This window comes from Peromyscus eremicus, chromosome 1 (genome assembly GCF_949786415.1).
Source record: "Peromyscus eremicus chromosome 1, PerEre_H2_v1, whole genome shotgun sequence".
Taxonomy (NCBI): domain Eukaryota; kingdom Metazoa; phylum Chordata; class Mammalia; order Rodentia; family Cricetidae; genus Peromyscus; species Peromyscus eremicus.
The window spans coordinates 118018770-118039478 of NC_081416.1; the positions used below are offsets into that span (position 1 = coordinate 118018770).

The following is a 20709-nucleotide window of genomic DNA, read 5'->3' on the forward strand; positions in this document are numbered from 1 at the left end:
GTCAGATCCTATCCACCACCGCCCCCCGCACACCACCCCCCCAAAAAAAAAATCAAAAGAAATAAGGGGCAGGTGAAGGCGAGATAGATCACTGGGTAAAGACACCAGCCGCCCAGGCTTGACAAGCTGAGTTCGATATCCTGGACCCACAGGATGGGCGAAACCCAGCTTCCCCAAGTTGTCGACTGATTGCCACACCCACGCTGTGGGACGTCCACAGGCGCACGCGCACACAAGCACAAAAATATAACCAAAAAAAAAAAAAATCCTCAGCAGTTTACGCCCCCCCCCCCCCCCAACAAACAAACAAAAAAACCCTGGTGACCGCTCTAGGGGTCTTTTTTTTTTTTTGGTGCCTCCTCCAGACTCCACCCACCTCCACGGGCGGGGAAACGTCAGGGCCACTTCCGGGTACCCCGGAAGCTCTTGCCGCTTAGCAACCCAGGAAACCATCAATCTTTAAGGGTCAGGGCATAGGCTGTGAATCTCGGAGCAACCCGCTGCAGTTTGTGTATGGGAAACTGAGGTCTTCCAGGCCTTCCCACGTTACTGGGATTTCTATTCTTCCCAGCCATAAGTGGTGGCGTTCCTTCCCAGTTTATCTGAGTTAAGGGAGCTTTCCAGATTACTCACCTACATCATCTGACCTTCATAACAACACAATCCAACTCAGTGATAAGGACACCATGTTCCAAGGGTTGATGCTCTCAACCTAACGGAGCTGATGCAAGCGACACGTAGTTGGAAGCACCTATGTAGCGTGTGGGTGCTTCACTCAGGAGACCAGGGAAGGAGGAACAGCAATTGACACTTTACCCTATGTGCTTTATTTTCCATAGCTTATAAACCAAAGCTCACGCAATCTTAAATCCCCGAAGGGCCAGAGGTCCCACCATGAAACATAGCAAACAGACCCAAGGCTTGAGGAAAGGCTGTGAGTACATGGACGGATGGGTATATCTGATTCCCATACTGGGGGCTCGGCTGAGTAAAAATGCAGACGTTTTTAGACGTTATGAGCTGAGGGAGGGAATGTGAGAGCCGGGGAGGCGCTGAAATGCTGCAGGAAGAATCTCATCTTGCCTGGGCCTTCTGGAGCCATGCCACAGGATGTCACCAAGCGCGGCTCACAGAGTCAGTCCTCGCTCCCCGAACAGCTGCTTTAGTGCCTCTTCCAGTCGCTGGTTCGTTCCCTGGAGCCCCTTCACCACCTGTGCTGCCCACTCGAAGTACTCCTGGACTCGATGTTCTGACCATCCTGCACAAGAGCGGACAGAGACCCGCCCAGGTGGTGTCAAGGCCAGCACGGGCGTTTGCCTGTGTCCTGGACGGCTTTTGGTACAAGGCCAGGGATAGGTTTCGAGAAACGACCTGACTTCTCAATGACCCAGTAACTTTTCCCACTTTGTGGAAGAACACTGTTCTAGGTTTAGTTTGAGGCACTAAGACCACTCCCAACCCCACCCCCCTTTATTTCTGGGAAATTGACCAACTCGTGTTTTTAGAAGCTGGGCATCCCTCTCTCTCCCCTCAGAGGCAGTAGGGGAGCATACCTTGAGGGGTGCAGCGATTCAGGTCCCTCAGATTGTATAGTTTGTCTGCCAGCTTCACCAGCTTGGCCCCTGGACTGCTGTGGGGTGCCTGCTCCACCTGCTGCCGTTTTCTTTCCAGTTTGGGCAGAGTCTTGTCATCTGTTACTTCCTCCACCAAGCCCCGAACCTGTGCTCCAAAGTGCAGCTCTACCTCATCCAGGGTAGTGTCTGTGTCTTCTACTGTGTCATGGAGCAGGGCCGCCTGGGGATAGGCTCCCATTCAGCCCAGTGACAGCAGCCTACCAGCCAAAGGGCACCCATCGTTCCACAGTACTCCAATTCCCACACCCGCCTCCGTGCAGAGACGGGTCAAGTTACCTGTAACACCACAATGTCTGTGATTCCCGCCTCATGGGTTAGGATCCGGGCCACACCTGACGGGGCAAAGTAGAGGTCAGACTAGACGGAGCCACAGCGGAGAGCCAGGTGTAGCCCGTCACCAGCTGGGTGACCTTGGAAAGTCAACCCTCTTGGGATGTCGCCTGTACTAAGGGGACGATTCCGCCTGCTGCCCCTGGTGAGGCTTCCGCGGCATAACGCATGAAAAGTGATTGACACAAAGCTTGGGACTCAGTAGGCGCTCCATAATTTGTACACCCTTGGTGTTCCGGTCCCAGCCAGTCCCCACCCGCCACGCGCCGCGAGGACTGCTTCCCAACCGGCGGGCCCACCGATAGGGTGGTTGATGTAGGGAGTCCCTTCGGGATCTTTCCGTCGCTGCTGTCGGTGTTTCTGAGCGGCGAAGTCTGCAGCCTCCAGCAGCTGAGCTGCCTCGGAGCCCATCGCTCGGGTGGCGCGGGAGACTGAAGCCCCGGAGTCCGAATAGATCCGCTACAGCGCCCCCTGGCGCACCGGAGGCTCGGAGAACGGCGTTGATTCGAACAAGCTGTCATTTATTGTCCCCACCACACACGCCTTGCGTGTTAGGCGTGTGTGCGCGTGTGCGTGTGGCGTAGAGCGGCCATGGGTCTCCCCCTGAGTTTTGGAGACAAGGTTTCTCCTTGAAACTGTAGCAGCTCAGGTATTTAGCAAGACTAGCTAGCCAACTAGTTTCCAAGGATTTTCCTGTTTCCGCTTCCCCAGCACAACAGGTGTGAGTTGCCACCCCCAGCTTTTTATCCGGCTCTTGCCTTAGTCTAAATGCAAGTCCCCAGTCTCAGTGGAGGTTCGTCAAAGGCTGAGATCCTGGGCATAGAAAAAAGCCTTCAGCCTGGCGGTGGTGGTGCACACCTTTAATCCCAGCACTCAGGAGGCAGAGGGAGGTGGATCTCTGAGTTCCAGGACAGCTGGGCTATGCAGAGAAACCCTGTCTCAAAAAACAAAAAAGGAAGGAAGGAAGGAAGGAAGGAAGGAAGGAAGGAAGGAAGGAAGGAAGGAAGGAAGGAAGGAAGAAAATAGCCTTTAATAATCATGGCTGGTGGGGTGTACTTGGCGCCAGTCTCAGGAACATAGTATCCTGGCACTCTGAGAACTAACAGTCTGTGGAGAGGAGGAAGACAAACAAGAACCAAGGTAATGGCCTCAAGGAGTTCTGAGTACAGAGCTGGAAGACCTAGGTAGCCATGGGACCATAGAGAAAGCCCAATTCATCTAGCCTGGGAGGCAGAGACATCTTCGAGGAGAAAAAGGCTGTCTACAACCATTCGATGCCCAGAACATTTTCAAAGTTCTCCAAACATAGTTCTCCCCACAGGGACTGTCCCCGTTACTATGGGCATCTGCGCCTTACATTTGAGCCCTAGAGACACTACAAGACACTACGTCTTGACCTTCTGGAGAATTGGATCCTGAACTAGAAGTCCTGCCTAATTGCTTCAGACTCAGGCTCCTGGGAGGCAGTGCTGTTTCTACAGAAACTGTTTGCATTAATCTCTTATACCATAAGGGAGCCTGCTTCAGTCCCCAGACTTCTGCTGTGGGCCTCTGAGGTAATGAGTCTTGCCCCTGCTGTCTCAGGAACATAATGTTGCCTAGCTTGGCTAGGCACTAGAATCACCCTTCACTCTTTACTGGACAGTGAACTTTGGATCTTCTGGGGGAAATTCTCTTTCTTAGTGTTGGCAGCTCTGAAGTATGAAGGGTAAGTGAAACGTGGGAGTCTCCCCAAAGGACTGTCTGAGAAACCGAGGTAGCCAGCTGCTAAGTGTATTCCAGTCAGGCCGGTAGCTTTTGTGTCTGGGCCCACAGCTGGAGAGATGATGCTCAGAGGGGAGTTTGATGACAGGACTCTCTGATAGGCTTGGTGGTTGCCATGTTGCAGTAGCATGGAGGGACGCCCGGCAGGCTGACCGGAGCTCTCTGGGGCCTAACATGGGATGGTCAGAATCCCTGAGGTGTCTGTAGCAGCCTAGAAGTAAGAGAATGGGTAGATGGAAACATTTTTGGCTTTATGTGTTTATTTTTTCAGGACAATGTCTCAACTTCTCTCTGGCATCCCCAGTCCTCTGAGCTGGTCCTCTCTTCTGCTTAGATATTGTAGGCCGTTTGGAACCAGAGGCCTCACAGTTCCCAGCAGATGATAAGCATCCAGTTGTTCTCATCTCTCTAGGAGCCTGTGATGGAGGAGGGTCCACCCCTACGGGTCTCGGGACTTTAATTTCATGTTACTTATTGTCAGTAGTCATGGCTTAGGACACACACTGGATCCCTAGGACTGCGGCTGAGGTGGAGGTAACTTCTCATGGGCCTCCAGAGAAGGAGTCCAGGGCCTCTACTGACAGGCCTGGCTGTGGGGCTGCTACTGCTTTTCAGTTGGATGAACCTTGCCCACCCCACCGACCTCTCAGGTATACAATACTTCCCCTATCTTCTGAGGGCGATCCGGGCTGCCGGGCAAAGCTGGTGCTGAAGGGTGAAGAGACTTGGACCCCACTTTGCACTTTGAACCGGGCGAAGGGGGTGCGGGTAACCTCCGTTCTCTATAGACTGCTTGCTTCTCTCCAGCACTGGCTCACCATCCCCATTTGTGCCAAACCACACGGGACGCTGAAGGCCGCCACTACCCGGGTTTCTTCTGTCCCCGCCTCTCTGACACTCCCGAGGAAGCCTACTGCTGCCACCTGCAGGCTGCCGGGGGTTCCTGCTGTACCCGCGACGAATTTGAGGCCCTGTACCAAGTCAACTTGTCTACTCTCCAACCCCCACCCATCCTCAGGTGAGAACTCTGCTCCCAGATCCGCACGACACACTGACAGGGTGCTCCCAGGGTCTTGGGCTCTGTCCTTACATTCTGCGGTGGAAGGCTTGTAGCTTCCAGACTAGCGGAGAGGAAGCCACGTAACCCCTGATTACAAACAAGTCTGGAGGAGTAAGAGGTGACCAAGGCTGCTGTGTGTTTTGCGGGACTTAAGGGTTTGTACGGTGCCAATAGAGAGGATCTTGGAGTCCATGGGTTACACATACTGTAGTAGGGGGTTTAATTCCGAATCTGGCTGCGTTCGTCTTCAAGATACTTGCAAGCTCCCAAATTTGTCCGCAAAATATGCGTATGCAGTCTGTGTTTATCCCGCGCTTTCTCCGACGCTCTGGGCTCCGGAACCCGTGACCTGTCGCAGCCAGTGTACGCTCTTGATTCTCTTCCCTCTCCCACAGGGGTCCAGGCCCGCTCCTAGCCCTGGCCTTCTACAGTCTTCTTCTGGTGGCACTGATGACCGCAGATTTCGTGCACTTCTGCCGCGGCCGGGGACGGAGGGAAAGCCGAAACGCCAGCAGCCGCCGCCCTGCCTTTCGGACCTCCGCTGCGCGCCCCCTTCGGGTCCCAGTGGGGACAGACTAGCAGCGTCCCTGCGCCTGCGCTTGCGCCTGCGCCTGCGCAATGCGGCCGAGCACCCGGCCCTCTCACCGCTGCAACCTTTCCTTGGCCTCGCCTTCTTTGGCGTAACCCTGACGCATCGCTGGGGCGGAGCATTTCCCCGGCATCTTCCCGAGCCCAGGCACACCTTTGCTCCAGCGACTGCCCCTGCGCCGGCCCTGGAGCTCAGCTTCGCCATGACTGTGAGTGGTCCAAGGGACTCCCGAGCCCCGATCTTCCGTCCCCGGGGTGCATACTGCTCCTCCCGTGACATCCCTCCTTCGCTCCTGGCCGCCGTCACCTCATCCTAGCCCTCCACGGGACTGTCCCCGGACCGGGCTCCTCTCCCGGCTGCGCGGCTCTGCCCACCGCCTTTCTCCCTCCACAGGCCAGCTCTGCCGAGCAGCTGCGGAAGGAGGGCAACGAGCTGTTCAAATGCGGCGATTACGAGGGTGCCCTGACCGCCTACACCCAGGCCTTGAGTCTCGGCGCGACGCCCCAGGACCAGGCCATTCTGTACCGAAACCGGGCTGCTTGCCACCTCAAGCTGGTGAGGGAGGGGGTCGGGTTGCTTCTACCTGGGCCTGGGGTTGCCCATAGCCGCTGCAGCTTGCGCACGAGCTGGGCATTTCCTAGCCTCTACCCACGGTTGCCAGAGATGTCTTTGGGCATCGATAAGTGGGGGAGTCAGCAGAACAAGGGTGCCCATTGCTACTCCATTAGTCCCTCTCAAGCTCCCGATCTTTTTCTTACAGGAAGATTACAATAAAGCAGAGTCAGAGGCGTCTAAAGGTAGGGGGGTGTGGGCCCTCATAGGGAGCTGGGGGTCTTCTGTGGTGGGCAAGGACTCCGGGACCACCGAGCCATCCCTTTTTCCTCCTCCTTTGGTCCCAGACACTTGTCCTTCTACTTGGCTTTCCCACTTCTCCGGCCTTTGCTTTTCTGCAGCTGCCCTCACCTTTTCTGAGGCTGAAACACCGAGCTCCACGTTCGTACCCCCACCTTCCTCTGGCCCTCAAGATCTTTCCCTCCTGCTCTTGCCTGGAGATGGTGGCCTCCTGGGTGCTGACAGAGCTCCTGTTTCTGCTCAGCCATTGAAAAGGACGGCGGGGATGTCAAAGCCCTTTATCGCCGAAGCCAAGCCCTAGAGAAGCTGGGCCGCCTGGACCAGGCTGTCCTTGACCTGAAGAGATGTGTGAGCCTAGAGCCCAAGAACAAAGTTTTCCAGGAGTCCCTGAGGAACATTGGGGGTCAGATTCAGGAGAAGGTACGTGATAGATCGAAGAGAGGTTGGGCATTGCCTGGGTCTGGGTCAAGGGTGTAGAGACAGTGTTCCAGAGAGGAGCCGCTGGCAGCAAACAGGCATTAATAATGCTCAGCCTGGTGGAGGAAATCAAATTAAAAGGACGGTTGTTTGGGGCATGTAGAAGTTTATACACTTGGCAAAGAGTGAGTCAGGTATGATAGCCATGTGGCTCTGTGTGTGTGTGTGTGTGTGTGTGTGTGTGTGTGTGTGGACTCTCACAGCAGCTAGGGATGGTGTGGATTGGTATGGCTCCTTTAGGCTGCAGTGCATGTCAGGGTTGTAATCTTGTAACCTAGTTAGCCCAGGGTGACCTTAGATTCACTACATACCTGAAGCTGGCCTTGAACCCCTGACTCTCCTGCTTCCAAAAACATTTTTTTAAAGATTTATTTATTTATTATGTATACAGAAGAGGGTGCTAGATCTTATTACAAATGGTTGTGAGCATGTGTGGTTTCTGGGAATTGAACTCAGGACCTCTGGAAGAGCAGTAGATGCTCTTAACCTCTGAGCCATCTCTCCAGCCCTCCAAAAACATTTTTATTTTTACTTTTTTTTAAAGACAAGGTCTCATATAACCTAGGTTGGTTCTGGACTTGCTGTGTAGCTGAGGATGGCCTTGACTTCCTCCCAAGTGCTGGGATTTCAGGCATCTGACTTTTATTTCAGTCTTCTTTATAGTATGAGAAACTTGGAACCTGCCTAAATGCCCAGTGAGGAGAGAAAAACTTTTAAACAGATGAGGTCAGTGCTGTCGTTCTTGAAAAGTGGATCTTACAGAGAGAGGGCTCTGCCGTTTGGTGGGTGGAAAAGTAAAGTATGCAGTAATACACACAGGAAAGTACTGTTACCACTGAGCTAGTGACCTATGGTATATCATGTCTGGGCACGTTGGGTAAATATGTGTAAGTACAATGAAAAATATTGTCAAAGTTGTACAGCAAAACTCTGGGAAACTCTGCTAAACTCTGGGAGTTCGAGGCCAGCCTGGTCTACAGAGCAAGTTCCTAGACATCCAAGGCTACACAGAGAAACCCTGTCTTGAAAGAAACACACACACACAAAGCCTGTTAAAAATGTACACCAAAGGCCAAGTGTAATGGCACACACCTTTAATCCCAGGGCTCAGGAGGCAGAGGTAGGCAGATCTTTGTGGGTTCAAGACCAGTCTGGTCTACATTTAAAAAAAAAAAAAGGGCAAGAAAAAAAAAAAGACAGTGTGTGTGTGTGTGTGTGTGTGTGTGTGTGTGTGTGTGTAGTGTTTACCAATATGGTAACATTGGAAGAAAAGAATGGGATTAAGGAGGCTTTCAAAAAATACTTTGACTTAATACACACACACACACACACACACACACACACACACACACAGGGCATCAAAGGGAGTGTTAGCAACGACCTCACAACCTCCCTGGTCTCTTGTACATTGCTGGCAAGTCCAGTGCCATGGTAGCCTGCTTACGCGTTCCGCTGTGGTAGTATAGCTAACAGTACTGTGAGTGGGCTTCCTATGGCTGACAAGATGCCTCCCCCGCTGAAGGCACTTCCTTTAGCATCAGCAGGCTTTACTGCCCAAGCAGGAAGACGTTCAGAGAGGAAAACAGCCCAGGGAAGTTCAGGAGGAGATGCCTGGCAAGTCTCTTCCTGCCTGCCATGGTTCCTAGCTATTGGCCTTGCGCTCTGAGCCTCCCAGGGAGGAGAGCCAGGGAGGACTCATGGGAAAAATGACATGTCTGGCCAAGAAAGATGATTTATTCTGTGCTTTGTCATAGGTGCGGTACATGTCCTCAACAGATGCCAAAGTAGAACAGATGTTTCAGATACTGTTGGACCCCAAAGAGAAAGGCACAGAGAAGAAGCAGAAGGTACAGGCCCTGGAGTGAGCCTCTCGGGCTTCCGTACAGACCCCTTTGCTTACCAGTATGGGCCTCGGGAGTCCTGCTGGCCTGCTGTGCTGTAGGCTGAGCCTCAGGCCGTGCCTCCTGCATAAGCTGTTGGGGATTGGGTCCTTCGTGTGAAGCCAGGAAAGAGACTAGTGTTCACAGAGCACCCCGGTGGCCACCGTGGAGCCAGGAGCTGGTATACCGTGTGACTGAGGTGCTGTCCGTGCTCTTCAAGCCCCACTAGGGACTCCACTCTACCCATCTCCCATGAGACCGGGCTCTCCTTTCTACTTGAAGAGAAGGAAGCCGAGGTTCCAGGGCGTGAAATTCCTGGCTGGCTAAGGAGAAGCAGTGAGGTCCAGAGCTCAGGGACCCCGCTTGCCCTGCCCTTGGATGTATGTAGTGTCAACATTACCATGTGTTTCCTTTGGCGTAGGCTTCTCAGAACCTTGTGGTACTGGCCCGAGAGGATGCAGGAGCTGAGAAGATCTTCCGGAGCAATGGGGTTCAGCTCTTGCAGCAGCTGCTGGACACGGGAGAGACCGACCTCATGCTGGCAGCCCTGCGCACACTGGTCGGCGTTTGCTCTGAGCACCAGTCACGGGTAGGTGGTGTGGAGAGGTCCAGTCATTGCTTCAGTCTGTCTGTCTGGAGCCTTGGCTATCCTAGAGCTGGCTGCTTTCCTGTCTCTGTCTGGGATTGCAGGTGTATGCCACCACTACCAAACGGGATGCTTTCCTTAGATCCTTTCTGACAGGAAGCATGGCTCGACCCCAGGTCATACTGCCAGACCTACTTTCCTTGTCTCTTGGAGCTGGCCCATCTGCCCAGGTGTCTGCTCACTTTCTGGCCACACTCACCCACTCACCGTTAGGAATCACCGTGGCCGCCCTCTACCAACCAAGCCTCTGTCCGATTCTTTCCCACCGTAGACAGTAGCAACCCTGAGTGTCCTGGGAACGCGGAGAGTGGTCTCTATCCTGGGTGTGGAAAACCAGGCCGTGTCGCTGGCGGCCTGCCACCTGCTGCAGGTTATGGTTGACGCCCTCAAGGAAGGCGTCAAGAAAGGCTTCCGGGGCAAAGAAGGCGCCATTATCGTGGGTAAGTGGAAGCAGGTCTGGCATCTGCCTTGGATGACAGGTACTGTTGTGGAGGGGGTGGATGGAGCTGAACCCGCCTGGCCACTTCTTACAGGATGAGCTTTGTAGCTCCGGGTTGTTCAGGAGTGGGGCTTAGTGGTGATGGCTGACCCTAGATTCTTTTGTTTTGCTGAGACAAGGTCTCACCGTGGACCTGAACTCTCAATCCTCTGCCTTAGCCTCTCAAGTGTGTGACATTCTAGGTTTATGTCTCCATGCCCAGCTTTTCCTTTGGATTCTGATAGCCAAGGTGCTTAAGGAGAAAGCTGAGCTCAGAACCCAGGAGGGAAACCTCCTCTGCCTGTGTCTCTCTGGATGTTGAGGAGTTTAGCAGTCACACAGGGCTGGTCACTGTAGAGCCCACTAATGTAACATTTTCGGTCGTGTTGTTTTGTCTTTGGTGTGGAGGACTGAACCCATAATGTCGTAGACATTGATCACCAATGTGTATTGTTGCCAGACCCTGCCCGGGAGCTGAAGGTCCTCATCAGCAACCTCTTGGAGCTACTGACTGAGGTGGGCGTCTCCGGCCAAGGCCGTGACAATGCCCTGACCCTCCTTATTAAAATGGTACCCCGGAAATCTCCGAAGGACCCCAACAACAGCCTCACACTCTGGGTCATTGATCAAGGTAGGTGATATAGTTTAGAAAAAATTGCTTGGTTGACTGAGACTTGCCTTTCTGTGGGAGTGTTGAGAAAAGTAGCAACTGTATACGGCAGTGTGCTTGTCCTGAACTGCCCTCTGATGGTCTTATAGTCCCTGTAAGGAGCATGAAGACCCTCCAATTGTGTGTGTGTGTGTGATATGTGTGTGTGTGTGTGAGATGTGTGTCTGTACAAATGCATGTACATTGCACAGCCCTGAAGAAGGTCAGTTGAAAGGCAGTGTCATCTTTTTTTAAATTTTGTTATTTATATTAAACTTTTTTTTTTTTTTTTTTTTTTTTGGTTTTTTCGAGACAGGGTTTCTCTGTGTAGCTTTGCGCCTCTCCTGGAACTCACTTGGTAGCCCAGGCTGGCCTCGAACTCACAGAGATCCGCCTGGCTCTGCCTCCCCAGTGCTGGGATTAAAGGCGTGTGCCACCACCGCCCAGCGCTTTTTTTTTTTTTAAGGTTTATTTATTATGTATACAGTATTCTGCCTGCACATATCCCTGCACACCAGAAGAGGGCAACAGATCTCATTACAGATGGTTGTGAGCCACCATGTGGTTGCTGGGAACTGAACTCAGGACCTTTGAAGAACAGCCAGTGCTCTTAACCGCTGAGCCATCTCTCCAGCCCAATATCTTTTTTTTTTTTTTGTTTTTTTTGAGACAGAGTTTCTCTGTGTAGCTTTGCGCCTTTCCTGGATCTTGCTCTGTAGACCAGGCTGGTCTCGAACTCACAAAGATCCTCCTGGCTTTGCCTCCCGAGTGCTGGGATTAAAGGCGTACGCCACCACCGCCCGTCTATTTTAAACTTTTAAGACATTTTTATTTATTAAATCTCTCTTTTCCCCATTCCCTCCCCCACACTGTGTGTGTGTGTTCAAATACTATGACTGCAGAAGTCAGGATAACATGCAGAGATTGGTTCTCTCCTTCTACTGTGTGGGTCCTGGGGATCGAACTCAAGTCATCAGAGTTTGGGGCAAGCACCTTTACCTGCTGAGCCATCTCATTGGCCTGTTTGAAGTTTTTCTTAGTGACTATGCATTACTACTACTACACTAAGAGAAAAAGACAATTAAATCATAACATGGCGATTTAGACTTCTCATTTTCCAAAAAGATAAATAAGAAAGGACTTGCAAAGACCCTGCCTGACAGCCCTCTGCAGTGACCCTTGGGGCCTGCTTCTGTTTCCCCCTGTGGCTTCACAACCGCCATGCCACTGTTGGAACTCTGTGACCTTCCTGGCTGACAGAGAGGTGCTCTAGCTTTTCTTTGCGTCTCCAAGGCTGTCTCTACCTTAAGGGCGTGGCGCCAGTGCTGTCTAAATGGGGTGTCTTTCCAGGTCTGAAAAAGATTCTGGAGGTGGGGGGCTCCCTGCAGGACGCTGCTGGGGAGCTGACGGTGACAGCAAACAGCCGCATGAGTGCCTCCATCCTCCTCAGCAAGCTGTTTGATGACCTGAAGTGTGATGCCGAGAGGGAGAATTTCCACCGACTCTGTGAGAACTACATCAGGTGAGGGCGTCTGCCTCTCTCCCGCTGCCAGGGTGCCAGGGGTGCCATCGAAAAAGTGACTGGCTTTCAGCGTGGAGGGAGTGATCCCCAGCACCTCCACCCCATGTCTTAGTTGCTTTGCTATTGTGGAGAAGAGATACCATGATCAAGGCAACTCATAAAAGGGTTTATTGAGGGCTTCCAGTTTCAGAGGGTAAGTAAAATTCATAGCCATCATGGCAGGGAGCATGGCAGCCAGCAGATAGGCATGGTACTGAAGCAGTAATGGAGAGCTTACATGTTGAGGCAGCCACGAGTCAGAGAGAGAGAGAGAGAGAGAGAACACTAACTTGGAATGGTGTAGGCTTTGGAAACCTCAAAGCTCACCCCCAGTGATACCTTCTCCATCAAGGCCAACCTCCTAACCCTTCCCAAACAGTTCTACTAACTGCAGACCAAACATTGAAATATATGAATTTATGAGTGCTATTCTCATTCAGACAACCACACCCTATTGTTTTTTGTTTGCTTGTTTGTTTTTCGAGACAGGGTTTCACTGTCCCAGAATTCATTCTGTAGAGCAGGGTGGCCTCGAACTCACAGATATCCACCTGCCTCTGCCTCCCGAGAATGCTGGGACTAAAGTTGTGTGCCACCATGCCCAGCAACATGCTGTTGTTTTAAGATGGGAATCTTGCTGTGTAGCCTAGACTGGCCTAGAACTCCTGGGCTTCAGAGTAGCCAGGACATAAGTTGTATGTCACCATGCCTGGCCCCAAACCCCCTTATTCCAGAGTGACTGCACCCGAACCTTTTCACCTTGATTTTCCAACAGTGCGACAAATATGTCACGCTCAACAAATGAGTCGAGCACTTACTGGATTTCTTTTCTAACCCATGAACTAACCGTGACAGTCCACCCTTGAGGAGCTGACAGCTGAGGGGAGGTGACCAACAATAATGACTTTCAGTAGGGTGACCTCGGATCTTAGTGCAGGAAAGGTATGGGGCAGGGCGCTGTGTGTGAGAAGAACCTATGTTTGGCAGTATGATAGCAGCTCAAGTAGAGGGTAGTGAATGGAATTTGGTGGTTGCTGTTGTAAAATGGCCAGTCTTCCCTTTGGCAGTTTTTCTGGCTGTTTCTGGCCAAGTAGCACCAAGTGCCCACTCAGTATAGCTAGAGGAGCTGGGAAGAAGAGGCCCCTTCTGTGTGCTTGGCATGACAGCTGTCACTCTGTGCCCCTCAGGAGCTGGTTTGAGGGCCAAGGGCTGGCCGGGAAGCTACGAGCCATCCAGACAGTGTCCTGCCTCCTGCAGGGCCCGTGTGACGCCGGCAACCGGGCCTTGGAGCTGAGCGGTGTCATGGAGAGTGTGATCGCCCTGTGTGCCTCTGAGCAGGAGGAAGAACAGCTGGTGGCCGTGGAGGCGCTGATCCACGCAGCCGGCAAAGCCAAGCGGGCCTCATTCATCACGGCCAACGGCGTCTCTCTGCTCAAGGACCTGTACAAGGGCAGCGAGAAGGACAGCATCCGCATCAGAGCATTAGTGGTGAGATGGGAGGCCCCGGGTGGGCAGGCAGACAGGGCACTGGTCAGCTGGTGTCTCCTAGGAGGCCCAGGTAGGCAGGCAGACAGGGCACTGGTCAGCTGGTGTCTCCTGGGAGGCCTGGGTGGGCAGGCAGACAGGGCACTGGTCAGCTGGTGTCTCCTGGGAAGCCCAGGTGGGCAGGCAGACAGGGCACTGGTCAGCTGGTGTCTCCTGGGAGGCCTGGGTGGGCAGGCAGACAGGGCACTGGTCAGCTGGTGTCTCCTGGGAAGCCCAGGTGGGCAGGCAGACAGGGCACTGGTCAGCTGGTGTCTCCTGGGCTTATCTCGGCACTGTAGGCAAAAGTGTACCCAGGACCTCCCTAGGGCTACTGAAGGGCTTGTGATCAAGTGGGGAGATGATCCAGGTACAGATTGTCTAGGAATGCAGGGCATCTCATCCTGTCCCATTGCTGGTTAGAAAGGCCCATGGAAAAGCAGAAACTGCCCAACTGGACCTTTCTAGACATCATGAGCCACTGTAGCCAGCCCTGCAGGGGCTGGTTCTCCATGGGCACTGCCCTAGTGTACTTCTGATTGCTGTGATAAACACTATGACCCAAAACAGCTGGAGATGAAAGGGCTTATTTTATGTCACAGCTGACATTAGAAAAGGAACCTGGGAGCGGGAACCGAAGCAGATACCATGAAGGAACACTGCTTATGGACTTGTTCCTCATGGCTTGCTCAGTTTTCTTTCTTATACACCTTAGAACCACCTGCCCAGAGATGGTACCACTCACAGCCACCTGGACCTTTTTACAGGCCAATCTGATGGAGGCAGTTCTTAAGTGAGGTTCCTTCTTCCCAGATGACTCCAGTTTGTGTAAAGTTAACAAAGAAACCAATCAGCACAGGCAATTCTTTGTAACCAGAAGTGGAGCTTTCTGTCCTGTACACCTGATCATAACTGGCAGTCTACCTGACAGTTGCTTCCCAAATAACCACTCAGAGGCTTATATTAATTATAAATGCTTGGCCAATGGCTCAGGCTTTTTACTAGCTAGCTCTTACATTTAAATTAACCCGTATTTCTTATCTATGCTTTACCACGTGGTTCCTGGCTTGTTACCTCATTTTCTACATGTTTTGTTTCCTTGGCGGCTGGCTGGTGTCTACTGACTCCACCCTTCCTCTTTCCAGCACTCTTAGTTTGGTGGCCCCGCCTATACTTCCTGCCTGGCTACTGGCCAATCAGCATTTTATTAAACCAATTCTAGTGACAAATCTTTACAGTGTACAAGAGGATTATTCCACAGCAATTCGTCCTGGGTTTCTCTGTCTTGTAAGAATTTAGGCCATGGCTAAAGTACTTGTTCGGGGCCTTTGCTTTTTCTTTTGAGCCAGAGTCTCATGTAGCTCAGATTGGCCCCAAACTCATTATAGAGCTGAGGCTGGCCTTGAATTTCTGATTATTCTGCCTCTACCTTCCAAGGGCTGAGATTACAGGTGTGAACCACTCTATCTGGCACAAAGGACTTTTTTTCTTCTTTTTTCTTTGTTTGTTTTTGGTTTTTCAAGATAGGGTTTCTCTGTGTTACAGTCATGGCTGTCCTGGAACTCACTTTGTAGACCAGAATGGCCTCGAACTCACCGAGATCCACCTGACTCTGCCTCCTAAGTGCTGTGATTAAAGGTGTGTGCCACCACTGCCTGGCTACAAAGGGCTTTTTGTATGACATGAAAGGGACAGAACCTTTCATGTCATACAAAATCCTATACAGTCTTAGTATAGGATGGGAATTAGTGAAGAAAGGGTGCAGTATAGAATGGGAATGGGTGTAGAAAGGGCTCAGTATACATTGGGAATGGGTGTAGAAAGAGCTCAGTGTACTAGAGAGCCAATGTGTCAGTTTCTCCCAGGCACTGTCCTGTGGCCGCCTCAGTAGATGATTATTGCCTAGCCCTCCATGTGTTGCCTGTGGAGAGGTTGTTGATTAATTAAGGTTTGTGGTCCTCCAACAGCCATGACAGAGGGCCGGGTAAGAGCCAGGCTGCTCTAAAAACCCTAAAACATCTGGTCTCGTTCTCTTCCCCCAGGGACTCTGTAAGCTCGGATCAGCTGGAGGGACTGACTTTAGCATGAAGCAGTTTGCTGAAGGCTCTACTCTCAAACTGGCCAAGCAGTGCCGGAAGTGAGTGGTGTTTCCCCATTTATGGGCTGATCTTAAGAGAGGGAGGGTGTGGGACCAACCGGAGAGGCGCTCAGTGGGTGTAGGTGGGAGAGCCTCAGACACCCATGTTAAGAAGCTGGGTGTGGCCGGCTGGGCACCTGTAGCTCCTTTGCTGTGTGGCAAAACAGAGGACTCACTGGGGCTTCCTTCAGTGAGAGACCTTGTTCCAATGGAGGAGAGAGACAGAGAAGGACACCTGACACCCTCCTGTGGCCTCCATGCATGTGCAGAGGTGCGCACACACACACACACACACACAGCTTTTAAGAAGGGGAGTGGGTGGAAGGTGGAGCATCTTTGTTTCCTGCTGTCAAGCGCAGGCAGGGTATGCTTTCCCTCAGGCAAATCCTAGCTCCTGTGTCACAGTGGCCCAGCCCCTGGCTTTCCTTCTCGCCCAGGTTACTCCTTCTGCTTCTGTTTGCTGTTCTGGATTTTGTTTTTTCGAGATAGGGTCTCACTAAGCCCAAGCTGTCCTAGAACTTGTGACCCTCCTGTCTCTGCCTCCCGAATGCTGAGCTTCCAGGCATGTACCACCATGTCTGGCTCCTGCTTCCCACCTCTGATGGTCATCCACCGTCATACGTGTCCCTAGGTGGCTATGCAACGACCAGATTGACGCCGGCACTCGGCGCTGGGCAGTGGAAGGCCTGGCCTACCTCACCTTTGATGCCGATGTAAAGGAAGAATTTGTGGAGGATGAGGCTGCTCTGAAGGCCCTGTTCCAGCTCAGCAGGGTAGCTCTGCGGGTCCCTATTGTCAGCCTAGGGCAGGATCTAGGATGGGAGCTTACCAAGCTTTGGCAGGTCTCACCAGTGTCCCTTGTGCTGCCGGGGAGGCAGAGCCAGCTAGCTGCTTTGTGTGGCCTTGGTGCCTGTGGTGTCTGGGAGCACAGTCGCCCTGGGGGTGGGGAGTGGGGTGGTGGTGTTGGTTAAGAGCTGGGCTTGTGAGCTCTGAGTCTGGGGTTGGGGCAGGTTCTCAACGTCACCCTAGGTTCCAGGTGGGGCTGTGGGGGTGGCTTTGCTCAGCGGCACTCTGCCGTCCTGCTCTGCTGGGACTGCCCTGCTGAATGCCCCTCTATCCTGGCCAGTCCGAGGAGAGGTCCGTGCTCTTTGCGGTGGCCTCGGCCCTGGTCAACTGTACCAACAGCTACGACTATGAGGAGCCTGACCCCAAGATGGTGGAGCTGGCCAAGTATGCCAAGCAGCATGTTCCTGAGCAGCATCCTAAGGTACGGGTCCACGAGGAGGGCCTGGGGGTTCCTGTTTTGGGCGGCAGTTGAGTGGGTAATTCATCCTCAGCAGAAAGCGTTCCTTTAAACCGGCGGTTTCCAAGCTCTGTCTGGGCTGTTTGTTTACATGGTCATCAGTGTCTGCTGTGAGAAGAGTCCACATTTCCCATCCAGTCAGCTACGGCCCCTCCTAAACTGCCCCCTTTCACAGGATAAGCCAAGCTTTGTGCGGGCTCGTGTGAAGAAGCTGCTGGCTGCGGGTGTGGTGTCCGCCATGACGTGTATGGTGAAGACGGAGAGTCCCGTGCTGACGAACTCCTGTAGGGAGCTGCTGTCCAGGTAAGCCAGCCTGCCTCTGCTAACTCCTGTCTCGGCCTGCAGCGTGCCTGTAGGGGTGGGGCCTGTGCTGGGCGAGTCTTAGAGCGCTTGGCTGCCGTACTTCACTTAGCTTGAGAACGAAATGCCTGCCTGTCAGAGCCTTGGGCCCCACCCACCCACCTTGTCTTCTCCCTGCAGGGTCTTCCTGGCTTTGGTGGAAGAGGTGGAGGATCGAGGTACTGTGGTTGCCCAGGGAGGGGGCAAGGTAAGCTGGTTTCTGACTCTTTCCTGACCCTGAGCCATCCACCTATAAAACATGACTCAGTGGCTGCTGGCCTTGGGGGACATTTCTAGTGACCAGCAGGAACTTCTGCCGGTGGAGTGATGCTGATGTGGACAGGCTCTTCAGAGTCCCTCAGTACTTTGGGCCCATAAAGATCCTGAGTTTGCCTCCTCTGTGGCCCCAGGGCCCAGCACAACCCGTGTTTAGAACCTAATAGGTGGTTGAGGAAGGGTTTGGGCAGTTTTAATGAGAGGCCTCAGAGGGAGGAACAGTCTGAGCTGGGAATATTCTAAGACCGAGGAGAGTAAGACGGACGGTGCAGTCAGGCTTGATACCTGGACCTTACACTCCCTGCTGGGCATTAACAGGGCTGGGACTGTTCCGGCAGGCTCTGCTCCCGCTGGCCCTGGAAGGCACTGATGTCGGGCAGACAAAGGCAGCCCAGGCTCTTGCCAAACTTACTATCACCTCTAACCCGGAGATGACCTTTCCTGGTGAGCGGGTATGTGTCTCCTTGTTTCAACCATGACCTCTCCTGTTTCCTCATTACGCCCTGACAGCCTCTGGCCTGGGCTTCCCCTCCTGATCAATGGGAAAATGGTAGTTTTGCTGAGTCCTGGGGTAGGGGACAGCCATAGAGGGCCACTGTCTCGGGTGGGCCCCCTGCTGTGGATCGGTGGAGTTGGGGCACTGCACACTGATAGGTGGGGTGTGTCACAGATCTACGAAGTGGTCCGGCCCCTTGTCTCTCTGTTACACCTCAACTGCTCAGGACTGCAGAACTTTGAGGCACTCATGGCCCTAACGAACCTGGCGGGGGTCAGCGAGAGACTCAGGTAAGGTCCCATGGGAGCTCGGCATAGGGATTTGGGTGAGCCCTGGTTGTACTCTACAGTTTGGAAAACAATTCCTGGTCGTTGTTTGTGCCTCACAATAACTCCTCTGTAACATACAGGTCAAGAGTCATGCCAAGGGTGGTACCAGGGAGGTGCAGGGTAAGAGCACTCTAGGCTCTGATGGCAGACTGCCAGGGGTTCAAATCTGGCTCCCTAAACCCAGGACATAGAGAAGCCCAAGCAGTTAGGTTCTGGGGCCCTGACTGTGCCCTGCACTTCCCCCTTTCCTCCCCAGACTGCTGATACTCAGTGGCTTACTGTATGACCCTAAGCAAGTCTTTAAGTCATTCTGCCTCAGTTTCTCCTCATGAAGTAGTAGCGTGGAGAGTTCATTGTGAAAACGCATATAAAAGACTTTAGTAAGCACAAGTAGGTGTGGTGGCTTATGCCAAGGGAGGAAGATTGCTGTGAGTTTTAGGCTAGGCTAGGCTATAAACTGTCTCAGAAGCCCCCCTCCCAAAGCCCTTAGTTCATAAGTACCTGCCCTAGCAGTAATCACAGTCAACATGTATTAGCTGTTAATACTAATTGTGACCTTGAACACATTACTCACCTCCCGGCCCAGTTTCCCCTTTGGCGAAATAGCTATGGTAACCACACCTACACTTTCACCATGGAGTAAGGTGAGCATTGGGTAAGGTAATTCAAGCATCATGGGGTTATGTGAATATCAGGTGATGGGGTTATGAAGAGTAGTGGGTGGAATAATTCAAGCAGCCTGGTCAGGCTCAGTGCCCAAATGGTTGATGTTTGCACAGCCATCCTCCTCACCACCACCCTGCTCTGCTAATTTCCAGCATGCCTGACATTCCTATGCCAGGCCAGAAGGCTAGAAAGCACCGCAGTTCACAACTGGGACATTGCTTGGGGAATACCTCAGCTCAGAGCTCAGTTACATGGGGATAAGGTGGTGGGTTATGGTTGTGGAGACGCTGGCCGTGCAGACATTTCCAACTCTGTCCTGCAGACAAAAGATCCTGAAGGAGAAGGCCGTGCCCATGATCGAGGGCTACATGTTTGAGGAACATGAAATGATCCGCCGGGCAGCCACAGAGTGCATGTGTAACTTGGCCATGAGCAAAGAGGTGAGGGTTGGTCCAGGTGGTCTCCATGACAGGGATGCAAAGGGCCCTGTACTTTTACTGGGCTTTGTGCCCCGGTGGCATGGTCCTTTCTTCCATCTGGTCACAGGTGCAGGATCTCTTTGAAGCCCAGGGCAATGACCGGTTGAAGCTGCTGGTGCTGTACAGTGGAGAGGATGACGAGCTACTGCGGAGGGCTGCTGCCGGTGGCCTGGCTATGCTCACCTCCATGCGGCCCTCACTCTGCAGCCGCATCCCACAAGTGGTTAGTGCCTGTTCTTAGTGGGGGAGGATGAGGGAACTCCCACTCCCTGCATAATGGTATTGCTGTTGTGTGAGGGGCTTCCTGGGGTATAGGTGTGTTGTCTACCTGAGTTGAGCCTGTTGCTGGGTCCTCACACTTGCCATTTCCTACAGACCACACACTGGCTGGAGATCTTGCAGGCCCTGCTTCTAAGCCCCAACCAAGAGCTCCAACACCGGGGCACTGTGGTGGTGTTAAACATGGTGGAGGCCTCCAAGGAGATTGCCAGCACCCTGATGGAGAGTGAGGTGCTGGAGATCTTGTCAGTGTTGGCCAAGGGGGAGGAGAGCCCAGTCTCCAGGGTTGCCACAGCCTGCCTGGGGAAAGCAGTGGAATATAGACTCATCCAGCCCAACCAGGATGGAGAGTGAGGATTGGCCCTGGGCCCACAGCGCATGCATCTGCCACCCACCGCAGCACTGAGAGCCAGGACACAAGCAGCTCTGACCAACAGGGCTGGGATGCCGGACACTTGCCTCTCTTCCCCAGCTGCACTCGGTGTTCCGTGCTGAGAGATCACACAGCACACAGACCTGCTCTGCCAGCACTCAGAAGAGCCCTGTATCTGTAGAGAGCTGGGAATGGAGAAGTGCATCCCAACTCAAGCCTGTGGATTATGGACGTCAAGAAGGGCACCGCAGCAGCCTCACAAGCCGTGAGCACCACCAGAGCCTGCCAGCAGACACATTCCTCTAATAAATCGTGTGGAACTGAAGCGCATATTTGTTGTGTAGGAGGGTCTGCTGAGGGTGGGGGGCTCTGGAGCAGTAGCTGTGCACCTGGCAAGTGTGCTGCAGAGGGCTGCCCTGCAAGAGAAGGAAGTCGGTGGTTCGCCACCCCAGGGCCCGTTGAGTAACTTTATAGTGGAGACTGAGTCTCAATAGGGTGCCCAAGCTGGCTTCACACTGACAACCCTTCTGTCTCAGCCTTTAGAGTGTCACCATACCCGGCTTGAGTTCTTAGTCCTGGTGGAAGGGTAAG

General features: G+C 53.1%; 2 protein-coding genes across 2 annotated transcripts; one reads left to right on the top strand and one right to left on the bottom strand.

Moving 5' to 3' along the window:
* Nucleotides 1–804: 804 nt before the first annotated feature.
* On the bottom strand, nt 805–2482 carry Hddc3 (HD domain containing 3). Its single transcript, XM_059253301.1, has 4 exons — nt 2264–2482; nt 1911–1966; nt 1554–1794; nt 805–1258 (listed from the first exon to the last, which is right to left on the bottom strand). Exons 1-4 carry the CDS (start codon nt 2373–2375, stop codon nt 1128–1130), a joined length of 540 nt encoding a protein of 179 aa, XP_059109284.1. The 5' UTR covers nt 2376–2482; the 3' UTR covers nt 805–1127.
* Nucleotides 2483–4070: 1588 nt separating this feature from the next.
* Unc45a (unc-45 myosin chaperone A) lies at nt 4071–20443 on the top strand. Its single transcript, XM_059272423.1, has 22 exons — nt 4071–4378; nt 4536–4746; nt 5184–5585; nt 5771–5932; nt 6138–6174; nt 6474–6649; nt 8461–8553; nt 9008–9175; nt 9504–9672; nt 10171–10341; nt 11710–11881; nt 13108–13408; nt 15484–15578; nt 16210–16351; nt 16705–16845; nt 17057–17184; nt 17362–17428; nt 17835–17948; nt 18167–18282; nt 19310–19427; nt 19534–19689; nt 19842–20443. The coding sequence occupies exons 3-22, from the start codon at nt 5580–5582 to the stop codon at nt 20097–20099; spliced, it is 2790 nt and encodes a 929-aa protein (XP_059128406.1). The 5' UTR covers nt 4071–4378; nt 4536–4746; nt 5184–5579; the 3' UTR covers nt 20100–20443.
* Nucleotides 20444–20709: the final 266 nt, after the last annotated feature.

Bases quoted from the DNA above. Each gene is read 5' to 3' on its own strand.
- Hddc3 (XM_059253301.1), bottom strand. From the start codon at position 2,375: ATGGGCTCCGAGGCAGCTCAGCTGCTGGAGGCTGCAGACTTCGCCGCT. The intron at 1,967-2,263 runs GTGGGCCCGCCG...TTGCCCCGTCAG, and splicing joins CTACATCAACCACCCTATCG to GTGTGGCCCGGATCCTAACC. The intron at 1,795-1,910 runs GTAACTTGACCC...GCCTATCCCCAG, and splicing joins CAGACATTGTGGTGTTACAG to GCGGCCCTGCTCCATGACAC.
- Unc45a (XM_059272423.1), top strand. The intron at 5,933-6,137 runs GTGAGGGAGGGG...TTTTTCTTACAG, and splicing joins CTGCTTGCCACCTCAAGCTG to GAAGATTACAATAAAGCAGA. The intron at 16,846-17,056 runs GTACGGGTCCAC...CCCCTTTCACAG, and splicing joins TTCCTGAGCAGCATCCTAAG to GATAAGCCAAGCTTTGTGCG.